Source organism: Leucoraja erinacea, chromosome 19 (assembly GCF_028641065.1).
Source record: "Leucoraja erinacea ecotype New England chromosome 19, Leri_hhj_1, whole genome shotgun sequence".
Lineage (NCBI taxonomy): Eukaryota > Metazoa > Chordata > Chondrichthyes > Rajiformes > Rajidae > Leucoraja > Leucoraja erinaceus.
Window position 1 is genome coordinate 9,005,153 of NC_073395.1, and position 24,082 is coordinate 9,029,234.

General features: G+C 44.3%; 1 protein-coding gene across 1 annotated transcript in view; it reads right to left on the reverse strand.

The window, feature by feature from the left end:
- The window catches only part of LOC129706183 (V-type proton ATPase subunit S1-like), a 39,362-nt gene that overhangs the window by 12,471 nt on the left and 2,809 nt on the right, over positions 1-24,082 (reverse strand). Inside the window, exons 2-5 of the mRNA XM_055650237.1 lie at positions 19,934-20,060; positions 19,770-19,838; positions 10,313-10,494; positions 6,518-6,558 (exon numbers count right to left, since the gene is read on the reverse strand). Coding sequence (XP_055506212.1) covers positions 6,518-6,558; positions 10,313-10,494; positions 19,770-19,838; positions 19,934-20,060 — 419 coding nt within the window. The remainder of the gene's footprint in view (positions 1-6,517; positions 6,559-10,312; positions 10,495-19,769; positions 19,839-19,933; positions 20,061-24,082) is intronic.

Genomic DNA, 24,082 nt, shown 5'->3' on the forward strand with positions numbered 1-24,082 from the left:
AACATGCTCTATGCTGCATTTGAATTTTTATATATGAATCATTCATCATTTTGTATGGTCTTGTTATATATTGTTTGGATGGTGATGCTTTGTTTAAAGGGCTTTGAATGTATCGAGAATTTCTCTCTGAGTACATTTGTAAACATACTGGCAACAGCCTTGTGGATTATAGTCATCAATGTTTAGTTTAGATATACAGCACGGAGACAGGCCCTTCGGCCCACTGAGTCTGCACTGTGACCAGCGATCCCCGCACATTGACAGCAACCTGCACACACACTAGGAACAATTTTACAATTAAACCAAACCAATTAAACGACAAACCTGTATGTGTTTGGAGTGTGGGAGGAAACCGAAGATCTCGGACAAAATCCATCTGGTCACAGGGAGAACGTACAAACTCTGTACAGACAGCACCCGTAGCCAGGATCGAACCCGGGTCCCTAGCGCTGTAAGGCAGCAATTATACTACTGCGCTACCATGCCACCATGGCTAGGAATATATTTATACAGTTTCTAGGTTATTAATTATCAGCTTATTAAGAGAATTGATCTTCTATATCCACATCATGTCTCGACTTGAAGGTTACCACTTTAGTAAAACAAGTGCAGGTGAGTGGTGCAATAGTAGACAGGGGTGATAAGAATGTGGGGAGAATTTAAAAAAAAAATAGGATTCATGTAAAAAATAGACACACAATGCTGGAGGAACTCAGCAGGTCAGGCAACATCTCTGGACAAGTGACGTCTCGGGTCGGGACCATATTCAGTCTGATTATAGAGTAGGGAGCGTGGGGCAAATTGTTAGGTTTCATGCACAATCAGTGTAAATGGGTGGGTGATGGTTGCCCTGGTCTGGGTGGCCAAAGGGTTTGTTTCCGTGCTGCATCCGGGAGCCTACGGACTTAACATCATAGAGCTTGGTTAGGGATCGACTTTGGGAGCTCCAACTCCAGGAGTTTCGACCTCCCCGATCGCGGGAGCTTCGATGGCCCCGACAGCGGGAGAAATGGAGGGAAGAAGATAATACCTTATTGCCTTCCATCAAAGTGCTTTGTGGTGGATGTTTATGTTAATTTTTATGTAGTTGTGTGTCTTGTTGCTTTTTTGGTCTGGCTGTATGGCAAATCAAATTATTTGTATGTTTTCACATACTTGACTAATAAAACAATTAATTACAATTACAATCCGTCTGACTTTATAATAATTAATTGAACTGGAATGAATACAAAAAACCCAACTCAGATTTAACCTGCAGGCTACCAGTTAGGACCAGTTCCAGCTGGTGCTTAAATCATTCCCACAGTGTCCAAATAAGAGCAAAAACACATTTCTAAGGTATCGTGGAACAATAATGGTGATTTACAAGTTATTTATAAAAGTGGGTAATATAATCTTTGGCAGGAAATAGTTCACCTATTTAACTTCAGAGTGTAAGATGTTGCTAAGTGTTTGCATTGTGAAGAAATAATTATCTAAAGTTAGTATTTAACCTTAAAATCATTTGCACTGAGTTAAACACATTTCAGCATTGACTTCTTTCCATTTGAAAGAACATTGGTGCTCCTGAGAAACTCGGTAAAGTTTAGCGCCCAGACCATATTAAAACTGGGGCGGCAGTGTAGAGTTGCTGCCTTACAGCACCCGGGTTTCATCCTGACTACAGCTGCTGTCTGGAGGAGGTCCAGCATTTAGCAGCATGGCGCGCTGACAACAACCTGGCCCTTAACTCCAAGAAGACCAAGGAGCTCATTGTAGACTTCAGGAAGTCCAGAGGCGGCACGCACACCTCCATCCACATTAACGGGACGGAGGTGGAACGTGTTTCTAGCTTCAGGTTCCTGGGAGTCAACATCTCCGATGACCTCTCTTGGACCCACAATACCTCTACTCTGATCAAGAAGGCTCATCAGCGTCTCTTCTTCCTGAGGAGACTGAAGAAGGTCCATCTGTCTCCTCAGATCCTGGTGAACTTCTACCGCAGCACCATCGAGAGCATCCTTACCAACTGCATCACAGTATGGTATGGCAACTGCTCTGTCTCCGACCGGAAGGCATTGCAGAGGGTGGTGAAAATTGCCCAACGCATCACCGGTTCCACGCTCCCCTCCATTGAGTCTGTCCAAAGCAAGCGCTGTCTGCGGAGGGCGCTCAGCATCGCCAAGGACTGCTCTCACCCCAACCATGGACTGTTTACCCTCCTACCATCCGGGAGGCGCTACAGGTCTCTCCGTTGCCGAACCAGCAGGTCGAGGAACAGCTTCTTTCCGGCGGCTGTCACTCTACTGAACAACGTACCTTGGTGACTTTTTTTTTTTTAATTCAAATCATTGGCTATGTCGCTCTTCCAGGGAGATGCTAAATGCATTTCATTGTCTCTGTACTGTACACTGACAATGACAATTAAAATTGAATCTGAATCTGAATCTGAATCTGTCTGTACAGACTTTGCACATTCTCCCTGTGACCGCATGGGCTTTCTGCAGGTTCCTCCCACACTCCAAAGACGTACAGGTTAATTGGCTTTGGTAAAATTGTAAATTCTCCCTAGCATGCAGGATAGTGCTAGTGTAAGGGGCAATTTGATCGACGCAGACTCGGTGGGCAGAAGGGCCTGTTGGTGCGCTGTGCCTCTAAAGTAAAGTCTAAACTGCGACAAAGGTAATTAAAGATGCAGTGTGACAAGGCGCTGAAAATATCCAGCTTCATTTCCATTCCAAACCTGCTGGTTCAAATTTATGTTAGTTCATCGTTTCTTTAATGCAAACCTTAACATCTAATCACTGGTTTTCTAAATCATCAACTTGCCCATGAGAGCACTCCCAAGACAGCTGTTGAACAGATTAATTTTTAAAATATCACTTAGCTTGTTTTTAATGGGCATCTTAATGGGATGAAGGCAGTTAAATATGAGGTGCCATTAGGAATACAAACACACTAATGTTTAAGAGCATAATAAACCATGCTTTTTTCATAATCTACCTGATCTTATCAATTTCATATCTTGAAGGAAGGTTATGCATCAATAATATTGTCATGATCTGCAATATTCATCGGTTCCTAATCTCCATTAATAACACTGATCTCCTGTCTTCCACAGACAAGGCCACTGACTAGAAATTAAAGGGAACCTCCAAAGAAACATTACACGTGTTCACTCAGAGGGTGGTGGGCACATGGAACGAACTGCCAGAGGAGATATGTGTCGGAAGGAACAGCAGATGCTGGTTGACACTGAAGATAGACACAAAATGCTGGAACCTCTCAGCGGGTCAGGCAGCATCTCTGGAGAAACGGAGTAGGTGACATTTTGGGCTGGAGCCCTTCTTCAATCAATCTTCAAACGGAAGAAGGGTTCCAACTCGAAATGTCACATACGCCTTTTTTCCAGAGATGCTGCTTGACTCACTGAGTTACTCCAGCATTCTGTGTCCATCTTCTGCCAGAGGAGATAGTTGAGGTTGGTGTTATAACAGCATTTAAAATTCACTTGGACAGGTACAATGGTTATGATAGGTTTAGAGGGATATGGGCTAAATGGGACTAACTTAGATGGGGCCTTTTGGTTAGCATGGATGAGTTGGGCCAAAGGGCCTGTTTCTATGTGGTATGGCTCAAAGTGGTTGGCACAGAAGGGCAAATGGGTGCTTTGTTCATGGACTTCCTGGCACAAGGTTCAGTAGCATAACTGGTCCAAGCCATGATCCACTGCAGTTTGTAAAATCAGGTGCATCTTGGTCTATGTCTGGGAAAGGGGGATGTCATGGCGGAGAGAGATTCGGAATATAGGTAGGATGAGAAACAAGCTCTGAGCCTTGGGGGTGAGATGCGGAAGTCACGGTTGACAAGCGTGGATCCAATGGCATGTTGGGGGAGATCAGGTGTTGGGTTGGGAAGGGATGCCGACAGTTGTCGGGATCAGTGTAGGAAAGAAAATCCCAAAGGGCAAAACTGCAGATGCTGAAATTCTGAAATAATCACAGAAAATCCTGTTCACTCACTGATCAGGTCAGGCAGGATCTATGGACAGAGAAACAGAGCAAACATTCCAGGACAAAGATTCTTTGTCACACATCAGGACGAAGACCCTTTGGCAGTGTAGGTTTTGAGAGGCAGATTATTGAGGTCATAAGGAATAGGAGTAGAATTAGGCCATTTGGCCCATCAAGTCTACTCCGCCATTCAAGCATGGCTGATCTATCTCTCCCCACTAACCCCATACCCCTGCCTTATCCCCATAACCTCTGACACCTGTACTAATCAAGAATCTATTTATCTCTGCCTTAACAATATCCACTGATTTGGCCTCCACAGCCTTCTGAGGCAAAGAATTCCACAGATTCACCACCCTCTGACTAAAGAAATTCCTCCTCATCTCCTTCCTAAAATAATGTATTTTAATTCTGAGGCTACGACCTCTAGTCTCAGACTCTCCCACTAGTGGAAACTCCATCCACGCCTTTGACTAATCTGTATGTTTCAACGAGGTCTCCCATCATTCTTCTAAACTCCAGCGAGTACAGGCCCAGTGCCGACAAACGCTCATCATAGGTTAACCTACACATTCCTGTAAACCTCCTCTGGACCCTCTCCAGAGCCAGCACATCCGTCCTCAGATAGGGTAGGTATTCAGAAAGCAAATAGTTGGAAGGATGAATAGCATATCACTAGATGGATCAGGTGAGGGATTGTATGAATGGAGAAGGGCGGGGTGAATGGACATGCTCACATGGCTATCAGGTTAGAATGGTGAAGTAGCTTAGGGTCACAATAAGGGTGGGAGGTTAGGGAGCTCATATGATAGAAACATCAGTACTAGGTAAGTATTTCACTATGAGGCCTCCCATCTCCATCACTGTAAGGCACTATCCCAACGTTTAAGAAACAGTTAGACAGGTACATGGGTAGGACAGGTTTGGATGGATATGGGCCAAACACAGACAGGTGTGACTGGTGTGGATGGGACATTGGTCGGAGTGGACAAGTTGGGCCGAGGGGCCTGTTTCCACCCTGTATGATTCTATGACTCGATCCAAGTTCGTTTTCAAGCATTGGATTCAATGTCCATTTAAGTAAGACTATTAAAATAGATCTCACAAGCACAATGAATGCTTTTACGGTTTAATCTGTTCATGGGCCACAAATATATGAGATAAATAATCACAGATATAATTCAGGTGCATGTATACACCAAGTGTATCAGGCATTAGCCCAATAGAAGCATGGAAGAAAATTACTAACATTATAATATTCACATTATATCCCCAATTTTCCTTTGCAAGTGACTCCCATTTAAGCACGAGGTACACAAAAACATGGCAGCACATAATTCAATATATAAACCAAAGCATTTCATCCAGCTTCACATGTACAATGTTTATAATGCTCCATAGAATATTGATCTATCGAACCTACTGGGTGGGCAACTACAGTAAAGGGGTATGAGTGGGCCTGTCCCATGGGCATGCGACTCCATGCAGTAAAGGGCCGGTCCCACCAGCATGCGCCTGCATGCGGCAAGCGTGACCCAACCAGAAGCAGGGGGCCGCGCGGAGGTCGAGTGAGTGACATGAAGTGCGAGCGAAGTCCGCGGGAAGTTCGTGCGTGGCGTCGAGGCGGCTGCGGGCCGGCGGGCTGTTGCCGCACAGAATTTTTGAACATGGTCAGTTTTTCGGAACCCCGCGCGATGTCGGGACCAGCTCCGCACAACTCCATACGGCTCCGGCGATCGAAGTGGGACCGGCCCCGCGAGGCCATACGGCTCAAGCGACCACGTTAGTTGTGCTTGCCGCATGCAGGCGCATGCTGGTGGGACAGGCCCTTTAGGTCGCACTTGCCGCATGGAGTCGCATGCCCGTGGGACAGGCCCTTAAGTTTAGTCTTTTTTTTTTGTTTTTTTTGTTTTTTTTGTTTTTTTTTTTTTTTTTTTGTTTTTTTGTTTTGTTTATTTTATTAGAAGTTAATACAGCACAAAACAGTACAGTGGAACCTAATATTAGGTGCCAACAATGTAATACCGTAATCCATTCTATGTACAACCTCTAGTTTTATGTTATGAGAAGGAAGTAAGCAAGACAAGAAAAAGAAAACAATAGAAAGAGGAAAAAGTGGAAAAATAGATGGTAGAGAGTAGAAAAACGTGAAGTGTGTATATAAAAAATAAAAAAGAAAGAGAGAAAGTGGAAAGTAGAAATAGAAGAGAAGGTCCCTTAAAAGAGAATTTTTCAAATCTGTATTCGGAGATGTAGATCTATCCGCGTCATGAACTGAAATCAGCAATCTTTACGGTACCGCTGCATCACATGATTCCAAAAAGTCGATGAAAGGAGACCTACTCCTTAAGAATTGGTCATATTTATCTATTAGTCGGCGTCTCATTTCTTCAAGGCGTGCTATGTCCATCATATTCCTAATCCACATTTTAACAGTTGGTATGGTTGTATTTTTCCAAAATTTAAGTATCAACCTTAAGTTTAGTCTTAGCCAAAAAAAACCGTAGCATCAAAAACAGTCTTACCGTTGCTGCTCAGACTCTGTGCCATTTTGACGTTAGTCACGCTGTTCATGAAGATAGAGACAAATTACTATTTTTTATCTTGAGTGTGCTACCATGGCAATCTTAAACAAAACTAATATATATTGTTCACTAAATTACACTTTATGTTTTGTTGCATATTTAAACCAATATCTAATTCTTCGCCATACCACGAGAACTGTAAATAACAAGATCATTCAGTTTTTTTATTAGGGTGATGATGAAGAATTAAATCGACCATGCTGCTAGCCAAACTTTCAAAGAATCTATGTGTAGGAAGGAACTGCAAATGCTGGTTTAAACCAAAGATAGACACAAAATGCTGGAGTAACTAACTCAGCCCCTGGAGAGAAGGAATGGGTTACGTTTCGGGTCGAGGCCCTTCTTCAGACTGAGAGTGGGGGGGAAAGGAAACCGAGAGATATCGATGGTGATGTGGAGTCACACAGCGTGGAAACGGGCCCTTTGGCCCAACTTGCCCCCACCGGCTAAAATCTACCAGCTATATTAGTCCTACCTGCCTGCATTTGGTCCATATCCATCCAAACCTGTCCTATCCATGTACCTGTCTAACAGTTTCTTGAGTGTTGGGATAGTCCCAGCCTCAAATACCCCCACCAGCAGCTTGTTCCATACACCCACCACCCTTTGTGTGAAATAGTTACCCATCAGATTCCTATTAAATCTTTTCCACTTCACCTTAAACCTATGTCCTCTGGTCCTTTATTCACCTACTCTGGGCAAGAGGCTCTGTGCATCTACCCGATCTATTCCTCTCATGATTTTGTACACCTCTCTATAAGATCACCCCTCATCCTCCTGCGCTCCAAGGAATAGAGTTCCAATCTACTCAACCTCTCCCTGTATGTAATATAAAATGTAATGTGGTGTATATTGGGCAGAAGAGCCTGCTTCCATGCTGTAAAAGTCTCTGTGACACTTAAGCTCCACATCTTTCCAATAAAGGACTGTTGCAGGTTTTTTGATTTAGATGCGTTTTGTAATGAGAAAATTCAGCTTGGAATTCACAGAGATTCCCATTTCTGTCACTCTCTCCAAGGTGCAGTTGCAGATTCCAAAATACCAGTCTGGTTATTCCCAGAACCCATTACGACTGTTTATGAATCCAATTTTCTCCTACGTCAATGGAGTATTAAACATATGTTTCTACGAACAGACATAGTTAGATTTTGCACCAATAGACACCTGTCAATTGCATAGATGTATTTCTATGAACTCAGGATTCATTTTCAATACGAAACATCTCAAGTAATATAAAGCGCAACATTTCAATGTTTCCCTGGGATATTCTGAATTGAATGCTATGTCTCACAGTAGCTGTAAATACTGCAAGAGAGTCAAGCATGGATACAGTTACGAGATGAAATGCAATGAGTGTGGAATGAAATAGTCTCTTTGTGGTTTTAAAAGCTGAACTTGCTATATTTACATTTTCAGAACTCAAATAAATAAATTATTTATATGAAGCAAATATTAGAAAGGTCTTGGTTTTTTACAGTTCAGAAGAGAATAACATCTTTATTAAACATGGTAATGGTGCACAATTAACTGATACTAGATTTAGGGGGACCCAATGGGTCCCGTCCCCTAACTGATGTATGAGTTATAATCATAAAATTATACAGCACAGAAACAGGCCCTTCTGCCCAACTCATCTATACTCATCCCCATACTTATCCCAATTTAAGCTCATTCCATTTCATAGATTCATAAGTTATACGAGCAGAATTAGGCTATTTGACCCAACAAGTCTACTCCGCCATTCAATCGTGGCTAATCTATCTTTCCCTCTCAATCCCATTCTCCCGCCTTCTCTCCATAACCCGTGACATTAATGAATTAATGAATAAGTTTATTGGCCAAATATTCACATACAAGGAATTTGCCTTGGTGCTCCGCCCGCAAGTGATGACATGACATACAGTGACAGTGACACAGAATGACACATAAAACATTAAACATTAATAATAATTAATCTGTACTAAGCAAGAGTCTGTCAATCTCCTCCTTACGAAATATCCATTGACTTGTCCTCCACAGCCTTCTGTGTCAATAGCATCTGCAGATTCACCACCCTCTGACTAAGGAAATTGTCAGGGTTTGGCCCGTATCGCTCCAAACCTATCCTATCCAAATACTTGTCCTTTTAATCTTTCAAATGTTATTATTGTACCTCTTTGCTAAATATATTTGGTTCGATGTAAGTGTGCACATTAAAATAAATTGCTCAGGTATCAAGGTGGCATGGTGGCACAACGGTAGAGCTACTGCCTTACAGCGCCAGAGACCCTGGTTCGATCCTGACTACGGGTGAACGGAGTTTACATGTTCTCCCTGTGACCTGTGTGGGTTGTCTTCAGTTTCCTCCCACACACCAAAGATGTACATGTTTGTATGTTAATTGGCTTGGTATAAATGTAAAATTGTCTCTAGTGTGTGTAGGATAGCGTTAGTGTACGGGGATCGCTGGTCGGCGCGGACCCGGTGGGCCGAAGGGCCTGTTTCCGCGCTCTATCTCTAAACTAAAAAAACAAACATTTCATTTGTTAGTTAATAATGAGCAACATTCGAGTTTGTCAAGTGGGGATTATATAATCAACACGAAAAAGCAATCGTATTTAAAGGAATGAGACTGAACTAGAGTAGGTGAATGGAGGGAGAAAAACATCTGATTCATGAGCTGTTTAAAAGATGCAGTAGCTCTGAAAAACCCAGCAGTTTATCACAGGAGTGCAGCAGCAAATTGCAAAGTGTGATCATTGATCAGTGCAGCGAAGGAAACATGTACCGAGAAGGCCCTCATTAATTTTACCAGGAGGAATGAAAGTCTAAATCCAACAAAATCATTATCATATTTTTTTGAAAAAAACAGCATAATTAACAGCAGAGAATGAACCTATCCATTTAAAAATGTGTAAAGGAACAGTGATAATTTTAGATGCAAGGAATTGCAGATGCTGATTTACAAAAAAAAAGACCCAACGTGCTGGAGTAACTCAGTGGTCATTTTATTTTTGGTATACAGTTGATGAATATGAATACTGGAAACATTTGTATTTTTTCTAGTTTTGTTTGTTTAGAGATACAGCATGGAAACAGGCCCTTCAGCCCACACATTAACACTATCCTACACACACACACTAGTGACAATTTTTACATTTACCAAGCCAATTAACCTACAAACCTATACGTCTTTGGAGTGTGGGAGGAAAACGAAGATTTCGGAGAAAACCCACTCAGGTCACGGGGAGGACGTACAAACTCCATACACACAGCACCCGAGGTCGGGATCGAACCCGGGTCTCCGGCGTTGCATTCGCTGTAAGGCAGCAACTCTACTGCTGCACCATCGTTTTGGGGGTATATTGTGAACTTTTTTGGATAGTTATCTTCAGAAATAAGACTTAGATCGTCAGAAGATTGTATGGAGATTAAAATTAAAGGTTACTCTAGGGAATCCTGTTGACTAAGGGATTACTTTTTCAGGATTGAAGCTTTCCAATGTTATCTGTTATTATTGATCGAAAACTATAAAACTTATAAAAACTTAAAAATTGCATTATTTTCATTCAGTTCAACATCTTGGAATTAAGCAATGCACAAGTCTGTTTGATGGCATAACGCTTAGTTTCAATGATAATGAAAGGTGTAAAGCCATGGAAAAAGTCTATAACAGTATTAGCCAGACATTTCATTTAATTTGATAAGTGGATATGAATGTATCATTCAGATAAGGTGAATTGTTGTAACACGTACCGATCAACAGGTGCCAACTTTACTACAATCAGGTTTGGTTTTGAAGGATCCATTTCCAGTTCCATTTCATGATCAATGTCATTGTGTATTTCGGTCCAAGTTAGATTTTCCATTAGATACTGAATGGCCCTCCAATCTACTGCTGGCAGAACCAGGGATGAGTTTGAAGTTTCCAGGAATTGCTGGAATGAAAATGCATTTCGTTGATCAAACTCAGAAAAAAAATCTGTACAAATCCATTGTGCTTTAGATTTTACTTTAGATTTTAGATATACAGTGCAGAAACCGGTCCTTCAACCCACCGAGTCCGCGCCGACCAGCGATCACCCCATACCCCAGCACCATCCTACACACGAGGGACAATTTACAATTTTACCGAATTAACCTACAAACCTGTACGTCTTTGGAGTGGGGAGGTGGGGTGGGAAACTGCAGTGCCCGGAGTAAACCCATGCGATCACAGAGATAGCGTACAAACTCCATACAGACAGCACCCATGGTCAGGATTGAACCTGGGTCTCTGGCGCTATCAGGCAGCAATTCTACCGTTGCGCCACCGTGCCGCCCAGTATAGCAGGGAGATGCTGTGGTAATGCTAAACACCCAATCATGGATTAAGACTGAGATTTTGTCAGCAAAGAAGCATGATTTAATTTTTTTTAATTCAATTAGACCAATGAGAAAAATGTTCCATTTCACCAGTATGTATTCCTTGATTAGCAAGCAAATTGGAGTTTATCACATTTTAATGCAGGTGGAAGAAAAGGTGAGTAATGAACCAACTCTGCTAATATTTGAAAAGTGCATCTGTTCAGATATATTTTAGTTTATTCATGTGGGGAAATAATTAGGTAAATTAATTGAATGGAGCTTATTTTAAAAATATATTAATTATCTATATATATTACTAAAACTCGCATCTTGTTTGTTTGTATGTATACGTGTGTGCATGTGTGTGTGTGCGTGTGCGTCTGCGTGATGAGTGTAATCCCGAAATCACGGCAAAACGGTACATCATAGCACTACAATATTTGGCCCACCTTACTCACCATTGTCCTGTGGTGCGCTGTGGCAAGTTTCGTTCAGATTAATTGCATATTTTACAAGTTATTCACATTATAAACTTGACAAAAACCACTTTGACAAAAATCACTTTGATGTATGACGTCACAATGGGATCCCGATTCTCATTTACATAAAACTCAATTTTATTTAAATTCTTGGGGAGAAAAAAAAAATCGCAATTTTGATTGCGGGGGTGGTGAGATAGGGGAGAGATGAAGAGTAGGGGCGTAGGGGTATAGAGGGAGGGGAGAGGGAGAGGAAAGTGGAGGCGGTGAGGAGGGAGAGTTGGGGGACACAAAAGCTGGAGTAACTCAACGGGTCAGACAGCATCTCTGGTGAGGAATGGGTGACGTTTTGGGTCGAGACCTTTCTTCAGACTGAAGAAGGTTGCGGTGGGTGAAAGCCCAGCAAGTGACAGGTTATTGAAGGAGATGGGGGTAGGGGGGTTGACTGGGATGTGAGTGGACAAAGGCTGGAGATAAAAAGGAGACAATGGAATGTGAGGTAAAGAAAGAAGAAGTGAGAAAAGTGAAACCAGAGGAAGGTGGAGGGGATGGGGGGGAGGGGAAGGAGAAAGTGGGCTGAGATTGTGAGAGAAATGGATGTAAGCTCAAGTGGGGCAAAGAGAGGAGTGGGGGAAGAAAGGGGGGGGGGGGTTATCCAAAATTGGAGAATTCAATGTTCAGTGGAACATGAGATGTTATTCCACATTTACATGTGGCTCCATTCTGGCAATGGAGGAGGTCCAGGGCAGCAAGGTCAGCATGGGAATGGGAAGGTGTTAAAGTAGATAGCAATCGGGAGACCCAGCAGGCCTTGGTGAAACTGCTTAAATTCAACCTCAATGCCTTGATGATGGCAAATATGTATTTAAGTCTAAAATAATTTAATTGCAGGGGAAAAACATAGAGAAGCACATGAACAGAAATGATACTATTGTGAGGAGGACGCACCTTGGATACTTCATCAAGGCATTCAAGTTGAAATTGCATATTCACAAATCCATGCAGATGGCAGGGTAAGCTGATAAACTGACTAAATACATGTGTGTAATATTTGATTGTAAATAGGGAAATCAATGTAAAATACCCATTCATTCTGAATCTCCAGCAGTCTTAGCTCAAGCCTTAGCTGGATATCAGATACAACTCTGGACACCATCACTGTACTGTCTGCATCGGGAGAAAACCCATGCAGTCACGGGAGAACGTACAAACTCCGTACAGACAGCACCCGTAGTCGGCATCGAGCCCGGGTCTCTGGCGCTGTGACGAGGCAGCAACTCTACCGCTGCGCCACCCAAGAACAATTAGCGATTGATAATGAATGCTATCCTTGCCAGCAACGCCACATACATAAGAATAAAATAAGTTTAAATTAATTAAAAGTTGTGCTGCCAGTCGAATCGGATTTCCAGACGATACATTTTTTTTCTCATTATGTTCTCCCTGTTCTTCAGCTGCATCGGAATTGTTGTTTTCCATTACTGTGTTTGAATTGATGCATCACCTATTAAATCACAGTGAAGTCGCTGCCATCTTGCTTGATTCATATTACATGATTACTTCAAACATTCCTGAACAGAGTTTTCTTTGACTCACTTTCAAATTAATTCAATTGTTTCAAACTAAGCGAGTGCCTGATCTGTAGATAAATCAGAATAAAAGCTTCCAGTGAATTGGGTTTGGAAGGAACAGTTGAATCCCCTTCCAGTAGTAACAATTGCTAAGATTCTTTTCTTTTCCTCGCCGTTTTCCAATTGTTGTCCAAAAGAAGCTCCAAGCTAATTGACACAAAGGCATTTCGTAAAGAGCCTGTCCCACGAGCATGCGACTGCATGCGGCAAGCGCGACCAAACCGGAAGCAGGGGCCGTGCGGAGGTCAAGTGATCTCGTACGAGTTCACGTGAAGTTCGAGCGAAGTCCGCGGGAAGTTCGCGCTAGGCGTACACCGTCAAGACGCTGCGTACGGTGTCAAGACGCTGCGTACGTCGTCGAGATGCTGCGCACGCCCGTCAAGGGGGTGCGTACGGCCTCAATGCGGCTGCGGGCTGACAGGCCGTTGCCGCGCGGAATTTTTGGACAGTGTCACTTTTTCGGAGCCCCGAGCGATGTCGGGACCAGCTCCGCACGACTCCATAATGCTCCGGCGATCGAAGTGGGACCGGCCCCGCGAGGCTGTACGGCTCAAGCGACCACATTAAGTCGCAATTGCCGCATGCAGTCGCGTGCTCGCGGGGCAGGCCCTTTACGCACTTGTCACTGACTTCTATAGGGATCACGATAGAAGCCTCGTGGCGATCCTTGGAAACGACGGCACGATGCACTCTGACGCGTCGGGCGACCAATTCTGTCAACATGTTGAACGATGACACAAGCCAACAGCGAGCAATACGGAGTCTGACACACGAGCAAACAAACTGACTTCTGTGTCTATGCCGAGTTGAGCTGAAATGGACCAAGATGGCGCCCAGCCCACGCGACTACGTGCGTGCTGGACACAGAAGCAGATCTACAATCACATATTCCAATCGCTCTACACTTTTGAATCTCTACATCTATAGCAATATTTCTTACTTTAACTATGATCTTCTTGATCTCCTCGCAGACATTACTTGCTTTACCTTGCACTACACATAAATCCCTTATGTATCTGTACACTGCAAATGGCTCGACTGTAATAATGTATTGTCTTTCCCCTGACTGGTTAGGGGAAAGACAAAAGCTTTTCACTGTACCTCGGTACACGTGACAATACATTAAACTGAAACTGAGATGCTGGCACATATAACCTCTCGATCCACACTGGACCATCAGGATTGCCTGAGGGTTTAACTCAGAAGACTCAGCTGCAGGCCTGAAGGGAAGTATGAAGAAGGGTCCCGACCCAAAATGTCACCTATCCATGTTCTCCGGAGTTGCTGCCTGACCCATTGAGTTACTCCATCACTTTGTCTCTTTCCTTCAGATGCAATTCACACCCAGCTTCCCAACTAATTGTCAGCCAAGTGCTGGCATTTCTAATGTTGTCCCACTCATTCAAATGGGATTGCCAACCCAATATAAAAAAGATCAACACAGTGGTTTTCTTTAAAGTAGACACAAAGTGCCGGTGTAACTCAGCGGGTCAGGCAGCATCTCTGGATAAAAGGAATCGGTGACGTTTTGAGTCAAGACCCTTCTTCAGATTGAGAGTCCAACCTGAAATGTCACCTATTCCATTTCTCCAGAGATGCTGCCTAACTTGATGAGTTACCACAGCATGTTGTGTCTATCTTCGTTATAAATCAGTATTTGCAGTTCCTTCCTACGCAAGTGATTTTCTTTATTTATTTTTTCAAATCTCAATGTTTTTCATTTCTATCACTTAAATGTATTTTAACTAAATTTGTTAATTTAATATAGTATTTCATATTTTATTATGCAAAAATATTTAACTGTTTTTGAATTTGTCTATTGACCCCCATTAAGGGGCGGCACAGAGGCGCAGCGGTAGAGTTGATGCCTTACAGCGCCAGAGACCTGGGTTCAAATCTGACCATGGGTGCTGTCTGTACGGAGTTTGTATGTTCACCCTGTGACCACGTGGGTTTTCTCCAGGTGCCCCGGTTTCCTCCCACACTCCAAAGAGCCACTGGGGCCTATATTCGCTGGAGTTTAAAAAGTGAGGGGGGGGGGGGGCTCATTGAAATGTACAGAATAGTGAAAGGCTTGGATAGAGTGGATGTGGATAGGACGCTTCCACTAGTGGGAGAGTCTAGGACCAGAGGTCTTACCCTCAGAATTTAAGGATGTTCTTTTTGGAAGACGATGAGGAGGAATTTCTTTAGTCAGAGGGTGGTGAATCTGTGGAATTTGTTGCCACAGAAGGCTGTGGCGGCAAAGTTAGTGGATATATTCAAGGCAGAGATAGATAGATTCTTGATTAGTATGGATGTCAAAGTTCATGGAGAGAAGGCAGGAGAATGGGGTTAGGGGGGAAAGATAGATCAGCCATGATTGAATGGCGAAGTAGACTCGAAGGGCTAAATGGCCTATTTCTACCACTATCAATTATGATCTTATAACATATAGGTTTAGGTCAATTGGATTTGGTAAAATTGTAAAATGCCCCTTGTGTGTAGGACAGTGGTAGTGTAGAGGGTGATCGCTGGTCGGCACGGACTCAGTGGGCCAAAGGGCCTGTTTCCCCACTGTATCTCCAAAGTCTAAAGTCTAACCCTGTCAAGGGCCCTCAGGCTGGTTTGAGCACAGGGTCATGGGATCCAACACATGATGCCCCGTCACTGCTCACAAACCACATCGCTTTAAACCACAGCTGTGGCGACAAGACTTCAAAAACTGGAGACACAAGGAACTGCAGGTGCTGGAACCTTGAGCGAAAGACAAAGCACTGGAGGAACTCAGCAGGTCAGTCAGCAACTGCGAAGGAAAACAGACAGGCGACGTTTCATATCTTGACCCATCTTCAGACTCACCCCGAAACATCATGTGTCCATTTCCCTCCACAGATGCTGCCTGCCTCGCTGAGTTCCTCCAGCAGTTTGTGTTTTGCTCAAGGCTTGAAAATATCTTTGGTTCCATTACACCGTTGTAGAGATAGTGCGGGGCAGCAGACATTCTGGCCCAATTTTATGGGGAGAAGGCAGGAGGATGGGGTTAGGAGGGAGAGATAGATCAGCCATGATTGAGTAGCAGAGTAGACTTGATGGGCCGAATGGCCTAATTTTTCTCCTATCACCTATGACCTTATGATCTAATGTGCAGCCTGTGATACCTTGCAAGCCATTTTTCATTTCCCTACATATAAAGTAGTCAAGAGAGAGTCAAGAGTCAAGAGTCAATTTAATTGTCATTTGGACCCCTGGAGGTCCAAACGAAATGCCTTTTCTGCAGCCATACATTACACACAAATAGACCCCAGACACAACATAATTACATTTTACATAAACATCCATCACATAGCTGTGATGGAAGGCCAAATAAACTTATCTCTCCACTGCACTCTTCCCCCCCCCCCCCCGATGTCAGAGTCAAAGTCATAACCCCCGGCTGGCGATGGCGATTGTTCCGCGGCCATTGAAGCCACGCCGGGTGGTGCGAGGTCGCACACCGGGTCTTGGTGTTGGAGCCCCCGGTGTGCGCTCGCAGAGTCCGCGGCCATTCCAGCCGCGCGGGGCGGTGATGTAGGCCCCGCTCCAGGAGCTCTTCAACCCCGCAACTCGGCCGGGAGAAGCCGCCGTTGCGAGAGCCCCGAAAAGCGGTCTCCCCCCAGGGAGCCGTGGGCTCCCGGCGCCGTCGTCCACAGACCCGCAGCAGCAGCCACTCTCCGGTAGCAGCAGCAGCAGCAGCGACAGCAGCAGCAACAGCATCAGCAGCAGCAGCACTCCTCCACCGCTCCACCCGCTCCGGACTCGGCCAGCTCCGCGACGGCAACGGTGAGTCGACACCTGGGTCCCCGGCTTCTTCCTGTTGGAGGCCGCTCCTCGTTGCCCCCCTGATGTAAAGTAGTCACCCTGATGTAAAGACATCAGTCACACCTCATTGCATAAGTGGAACTTGACCAAAGGAGAGGTGTACCCAGTTACCTGTGCCGCCATAGCAAGGAATATTTGCTTATAGTAGTTGACTTAATGATTTGTCACAGATTAGAAAGTTAGCTTGTACAACATTTCACCGTTTATGAGTAATCAGTCTCTTGTAGGTTGTGTTTAAACCTGGATTAATTGCGATAAATCATTCATCTTGATCAGAGTTGGCAGTGACATTTGCTGCATCAGTGACCAGATACTTAAGATGAGAAAACTAATTTTCATTATTCATCATTATTCAAATGCTGAATTCATGACGATCTTATTCTGACATGAATAATCTCTTTAGGCGTCATAGATTTAGCAGTCCATGTATTTGATCAACGGTAAGGAAATTAATAGCCATAATATAATCCTCTGGAGTGAGTTAGTGAATTAGAGATGTAATGATTCCCTCTCCTACAGAGTGACTCACACTTATCTTGGAAGAAACTCACGTTGGTGTTAAAACCAAAATTTGCTTCATATTAAACAATAAGAGCAGCTCTTATATATTCAAGAAAGAACTGCAGTTGCTGGAAAAATCGAACGTAGACAAAAAAGGTGGAGAAACTCAGCGGGTGAGGCAGCATCTATGGAGCGAAAGATTAGGCGACGTTTTGCTTCGAGACCCTTCTTCAGACTGATGTCGGGGAGGGGGCGGGAAAAAGAAAGTAAGAGGCGGAGCAGTGGGCTGTGGGAGAGCTGGGAAGGGGAGGGGAAGGAAGGAGAAAGCAAGGACTACCTGAAATTGGAGAAGTCAATGTTCATACAGCTGGGGTGTAAGCCACCCAAGCAAAATATGAGGTGTTGTTCTTCTAATTGGCGGTGGGACTCACTCTGGCCATGGAGGAGGCCCAGGACAGAAAGGTCGGATTCGGAATGGGAGGGGGAGTTGAAGTGCTGAGCTACAGGGAGATCAGGTTGGTTATTTGCGAACCGAGCGGAGGTGTTGGGCGAAGCGATCGCCAAGCCTGCATTTGGTCTGACCGATGTAGAGCAGTTGACACCTGGAACAGCGGATGCAATAGATGAGGTTGGAGGAGGTGCAGGTGAACCTCTGCCTCACCTTGAAAGACTGCTTGGGTCCTTGGATGGAGTCGAGGGGGGAGGTAAAGCGACAAGTGTAGCATTTCCTGCGGTTGCAAGGGAAAGTACCGGGGAGAAGATATTTTGGGTGGGAGGGACAAATTGACCAGGGAGTTATGGAGGGAATGGTCTCTGCAGAAAGCAGAAAGGGAAGGAGACGGGAAGATGTGGCCAGTGATGGGATCCCGTTGGAGGTGGCGAAAATGTCGGAGGATTATCTGTTGTATGTGATGGCTGGTAGGGTGGAAGGTGAAGACAAGGGGGACTCTGTCCTTGTTACGAGTGGAGGGATGGGGAGTGAGAGCGGAGATGCGGAATATAGAGGAGACCCTGGTGAGAGCTTCATCTATAGTGGAAGAGGGGAACCCCTGTTCCCTAAAGAATGAGGACATCTCCAATGCCCTGGTATGGAACACCTCATCCTGGGTGCAGATGTGGCGTAGACGGAGGAATTGGGAGTAGGGGGTAGAGTCCTTACAGGAAGCAGGGTGGGAAGAAGTGTAGTCCAGATAGCCATGGGAGTCAGTGGCTTTGTAGTAGATGTCTGTCAGTTGTCTGTTACCTGCGATGGAGATAGTGAGGTCTAGAAACGGGAGATGTTGGAAATGGTCCAGGTGAATTTAAGTGCCGGATGGAAGTTAGTGGTGAAATGGATGAAGTCAGTGAGTTCTGCATGGGTGCAGGAGGTAGCACCAATGCAGTCATCAATGTAGCGGAGGTAGAGTTCAGGGATAGGGCCACGGTACGCCTCGAACAAGGATTGCTCGACGTACCCTACAAAGAGGCAGGCATGGCTGGGGCCCATGCGCGTGCCCATAGCTACGCCTTGGATTTGGAGGAAATGGGAGGAGCAAAGGAAAAGTTGTTGCGGATAAGGACCAGCTCTGCTAGGCGGAGGAGAATGTTAGTAGACGGGTATTGGTTGGTTCTGCGGTTGAGGAAGTAACGGAAGGCTTTAAGACCCTCCTGGTAGGGGATGGAGGTGTAGAGTGACTGGACATCCATAGTGAAGATGAGGGAGTGGGGGCCTGGAAAAAGGAAGTCATGGAGGAGACAAAGAACGTGTGAGGTGTCTTGGACATATGTAGGGAGGGATTTGATGAGGGGGTGGGGATAGGATGGAGTGGAGATATGTAGAAATAAGTTTGGTTGGACAAGAACCAACAGAAACTATGGGTCTATTATATCAATAAAATAAACATGTCGGGAGGAACTGCAGATGCTGATTTAAATGGAAGATAGATACAAAATGCTGGAGTAATTCAGTGGGACAGGCAGCATCTCTGGAGAGAAGGTATGGGTGACGTTTCGGGTCGAGACACTTCTTCAGACTGTAAAGATGCCTACTGGAAATGGTAGAAACAAAGAACTGCAGATGCTGGTTAATACAAGAAAGGACAATCTGGGTGTTCTGGTTTCTTCCCACATTCCAAAAACATGCAGGTTAATTGCCAGCACAGACTCGGTGGGCTGAAGGGCCTGCTTCCATGCTGTATCTCTAAATGAACAAATCTATACAAATGCAATGCGATTTTGTTCTCACATTTTTAATGTTTTTTTTTTAAATATCTGTCACACGTTATTGCAATTTAATGGAATTCTCAGGACAGAAACTACAGTATGTTTTTGTGTTTATAACCTGAGGTTACAAGTGTTGAAACATCAACTCCACTTACATTAGTTCAATTTCGTATTCAGCCGAATACCAACTGACAGTAGCATGGCCATATTTACCTGTACATTGCCGAATGTTTCATCATCTCCATTTTCAGCGCCATACTGCGTGAAGTCTTCAACACTAAGCTATGAAGCAAACAGAAAGATCAAGGACTACACATCACAGCGCATTTAACAAAAACTGTGGCATAACTTTGATGTTATAAATAGCCTTCACTAACCTCATTCTGAAGAAATAGCACAACATTCTGGGAACCTTGGTTAAAAATTGGTTTCAGGAATGTTTCTAGTTCCTCGTTTTTAACGATATGACCTTCGTGTGGTTTTTTTTCCAGGTTCCATAAAGAGCTGCATTAAACACAAACCATTTTTAAAAAGATCTTGTGCCTCTTGTAGCTATTGTATACATAATGTGTGCAAGCAAGGAATTTCACTGTGCCTAGTCACATGTGACAATAAAGTATTCATATTCCTATTATAAAACATGTACTTGAAATATAAATAGTTCAATATAATGGAAAGGGAAGTAATTTTCACATTTCACCAGGAACAACAGAATCAATTGCAGTTTATACTATTAAACAAACGCGCATAGCATTTAACGTCGATACATATTAATTTCCAATAATTTTCTTCAATTCTAACTGCACTGGCATATTGGTTGTTGAAAAGAAAATCTCTGGTCTTAAAGTTGCCAGGAAAGTGTAATGTCCTCTGAATATAGTACCAGTATATTTTTGGGATCTAGAAAAAGCAACTGAGTTATCCTTTAAGGTAAGTGACTGAAAAAGGTTTCTCCCGATCCCCCCCGCACCCCTCCCATAAGCATTAAAGAAACATTAAAACAAACATTCAAGACACACTTAAAATAATACTTAAAAATGTGGAATGAGCTTCCAGTGGAAGTGGTGGAGGCAGGTTCATTGGTATCATTTAAAAATAAATTGGATAGGCATATGGATGAGAAGGGAATGGAGGGTTATGGTATGAGTGCAGGCAGGCGGGACTAAGGGGGAAAAAAAATTGTTCGGCACGGACTTGTAGGGCCGAGATGGCCTGTTTCCGTGCTGTAATTGTTATATGGTTATATGGTTAATAATAAAAACAGAGAAGGGACAAGACAGACTAATGGCGAGGCGGCCATTAAGGGTGCCACTCACTGGTGGTCCACTGAGACAGCTGAGAAAACACAATCTGTCACAGGCAATGATGGTCCAGTTTTATATTGCCATCATAGAGTCTCTCCTCACCTTCTCCATCATGGTCTGGTTTGGCTCAGCCACCAAGCACGACATCCGGTGTCTGCAGCGCTCCGTTCGATAGGCCGAGAAGGTTGTTGGCTGCAACCTTCCCCATCAACGAACTGACTAAAAGGACCAGGAGGCGAGCAGGCAAGATCATCTCTGACCACTCCCACCCTGGCCACAAACTCTTTGAAGCACTTCCTTCTGGGAGGCGACTCCGGACTGTCGAAGCTGCCACAGCCAGACATAAAAACAGCTTTTTTCCACGAGCAGTGGCTCTATTCTACAGCCAAAAGTCTGTAGCCTCCTTTTGCTCTGGTATTTTATTTTATTCTTCACATGTTTAAATTATAATGTTTTATTTTTAATTGTCTACTGTATATCGTGCAAAGCACCAAAGCAAATTCCTTGTATGTATACATACTTGGCTAATAAAATGTATTCAATTCAATTCAATGTACACTAGCTTAGAAACATAGAAACATAGAAAATAGGTGCAGGAGTAGGCCATTCGGCCCTTCGAGCCTGCACCGCCATTCAAGATGATCATGGCTGATCATCCAACTCAGTATCCCGTACCTGCCTTCTCTCCATACCCCCTGATCCCCTTAGCCACAAGGGCCACATCTAACTCCCTCTTAAATATATCCAATGAACTGGCCTCAACTACCTTCTGTGGCAGAGAGTTCCACAGATTCACCACTCTCTGTGTGAAAAATGTTTTTCTCATCTCGGTCCTAAAGGATTTCCCCTTTATCCTTAAACTGTGACCCCTTGTTCTGGACTTCCCCAACATCGGGAACAATCTTCCTGCATGTAGCCTGTCCAACCCCTTAAGAATTTTGTAAGTTTCTATAAGAACCCCCCTCAATCTTCTAAATTCTAGCGAGCTTATGGAAGAGCTGTTCAAGAGCTTGAGAACTGAGGGGAAAAGCCACAATATCTTCTGTGACATTGACCACATGGTCACCACATTGGTAACAATATACAAAAAAATCACTAAGACACTTCAGAAGAGCAACATAACCTGTTCAGACATGTGTTGGTGAGTTTAAAGGTGTTTTTTGAGAAGGAAGTGGGACTGAGGAAAAGAGGGAAGCAATTATGCAGAGCTTACGCCCGTGGCAATTTAAGACATAGTCTGATTGACATTGACTTTTCATTGTGCAATGTCTCAACACTCCCCTTCTCCATTCCCCACCCTCCCCCCTTGCTCTCTCCTCCACCTGACTTGTTTAACCAGTCGCACAGTTCTCCACATTGTTTTTTTCTTGAGATCACACTTTCCCTCAAAGATCCTTTCGCAAGCAAGATAGATCACTCAACGAAAAAGACGTAGTACAGTCATGGGCAGATTCATGGGTAATTTTCGGCCACATTTCCGTAACCGGCTTCCGTCTCCGCACCAAAGCTCCCGTAGCGGAGCAAAGATACTAGTGCGGAGACGGAAGCCGGTTACAGAAACATCCTCGTAAAAATTAAAATTACTTGGTAAAAATCTTCTCCTCATTTTCAGAATTATAATTTATTAACACAAACTGTTCCCCCGCAACGCTGATTACACTGCGAGTCGGGTCGAGTCGGGTCGGGTTACTGAAATGGATGAAAAAAAGCCCCACGTTCTGCTCCGTTGCGTACTACACGTCAGCCCATTGCATTTAGCAGGAGTGGTCGATCTTGCTCCACTATTGGATCTTTGCTTTTTTTTGTTTATTTAGTTTGGTAAAAAACCATCCTTTTTGAGGTTTTAATCTGTTGGGAAGACACTGATGCGGGGGCCTGTCCTTTTCCGCTTCCTGGAGAGGACGCGACTATTATTCAGTCGCGTCCTCGCCCCCGCCCCCCCCCCCCTCCCCCACAGTGGCCAAAACAATAAATTGGCACCGGATTGTCCTGGTTTGAGCTCCTGGTCTTCTTCAGCGCGAAATGGGGGTGCCTTACCAGGGGTACGTTGGAGATTAAGGGTGACCTCCAGACCAGGCTGCACATCAGTCACTGGATGGATGGCTTTGATGCCCCCAGGAAAAAGCCTGAGTGGGCAGTCATTCACGATGTGTGGGATGGTCTAGTCTGGATGTCTGCAATCGCAAGCAGGGCTGTCTGTCATGATCTCCCAGGTATGCTGGGAGGGGTTGTTTCTTGCCCGGCATGAGTGCGGAACATCTGTTCAAGGGTCATAGACTGCCTTGCGAAAGGCCCAAAACCAGGTGGTTTCACAGTGGGGTCTGTGAAGACCTCTCCATTGTTTATGGTGGCATCTTTCCAGGCTCTGCACCACTCAGTCTTGGAGTTTGACTGTTGTGAATGAGCGGAAATTCTATTTTACTGCAGGCTTTATACTTCAGAGATACAACGTGGAAACAGGCATTAGATACTGCCTTTTCAATGCAAATAATCTTTAAGGGAAATTAATTTCGTTGTCTCAAATTGAGACAATGACAATAAATTTGAATACAATACAATACAATACAATATACACGTCAGCCCATTGCATTTAGCAGGAGTGGTCGATCTTGCTCCCCTGCTTTCCCTACATATCAAATGCCATTTATGAATGGGGGAAAACTTTGCATTTTGCAAACAATTTTTGCAGCAATGCTGACTTTATAAAAGATTAAAGAAAGACCCAAAAAGCCCCCCCCCCTCAGTAGGTCGGACAGCATCCCTGGAGTCCCTCCCCCAATAGGTGACGTTGTCCTGAGTTTGACCCTTTCTTCAGACGCGAACCCGAAACAGCCTACTTTCTCCATTAAGATAGACTGTCCAGGCGCTGGACAACATCAGCTGGGTGGACGGCTTTGATCTTCAGGGAAAAGCCTCAGTGGGCAGTCATTCACGATGTGTGGGATGGTCTAGTCAGGATGTCTGCAATCGCAAGCAGGGCTGTCTGTCATCTCCCACTTATGCAGGTGAGGGGTTGTTCTTGCAAGGAGGGTGCGGATTCTGTTCAGGGTCATAGCCATGCCTTGCGAAGGAGGTCAAAACCAGGTGGTTTCAAAAAACCCCAGTGGGGTCTGTGAAGACCTCTCCATTGTTGATGTTGACATCTTTCTAGGCTCTGCACCACTCAGTCTTGGAGTTTGACTGTTGTGAATGAGTGGAAATTCTATTTTACTGCAGGCTTTA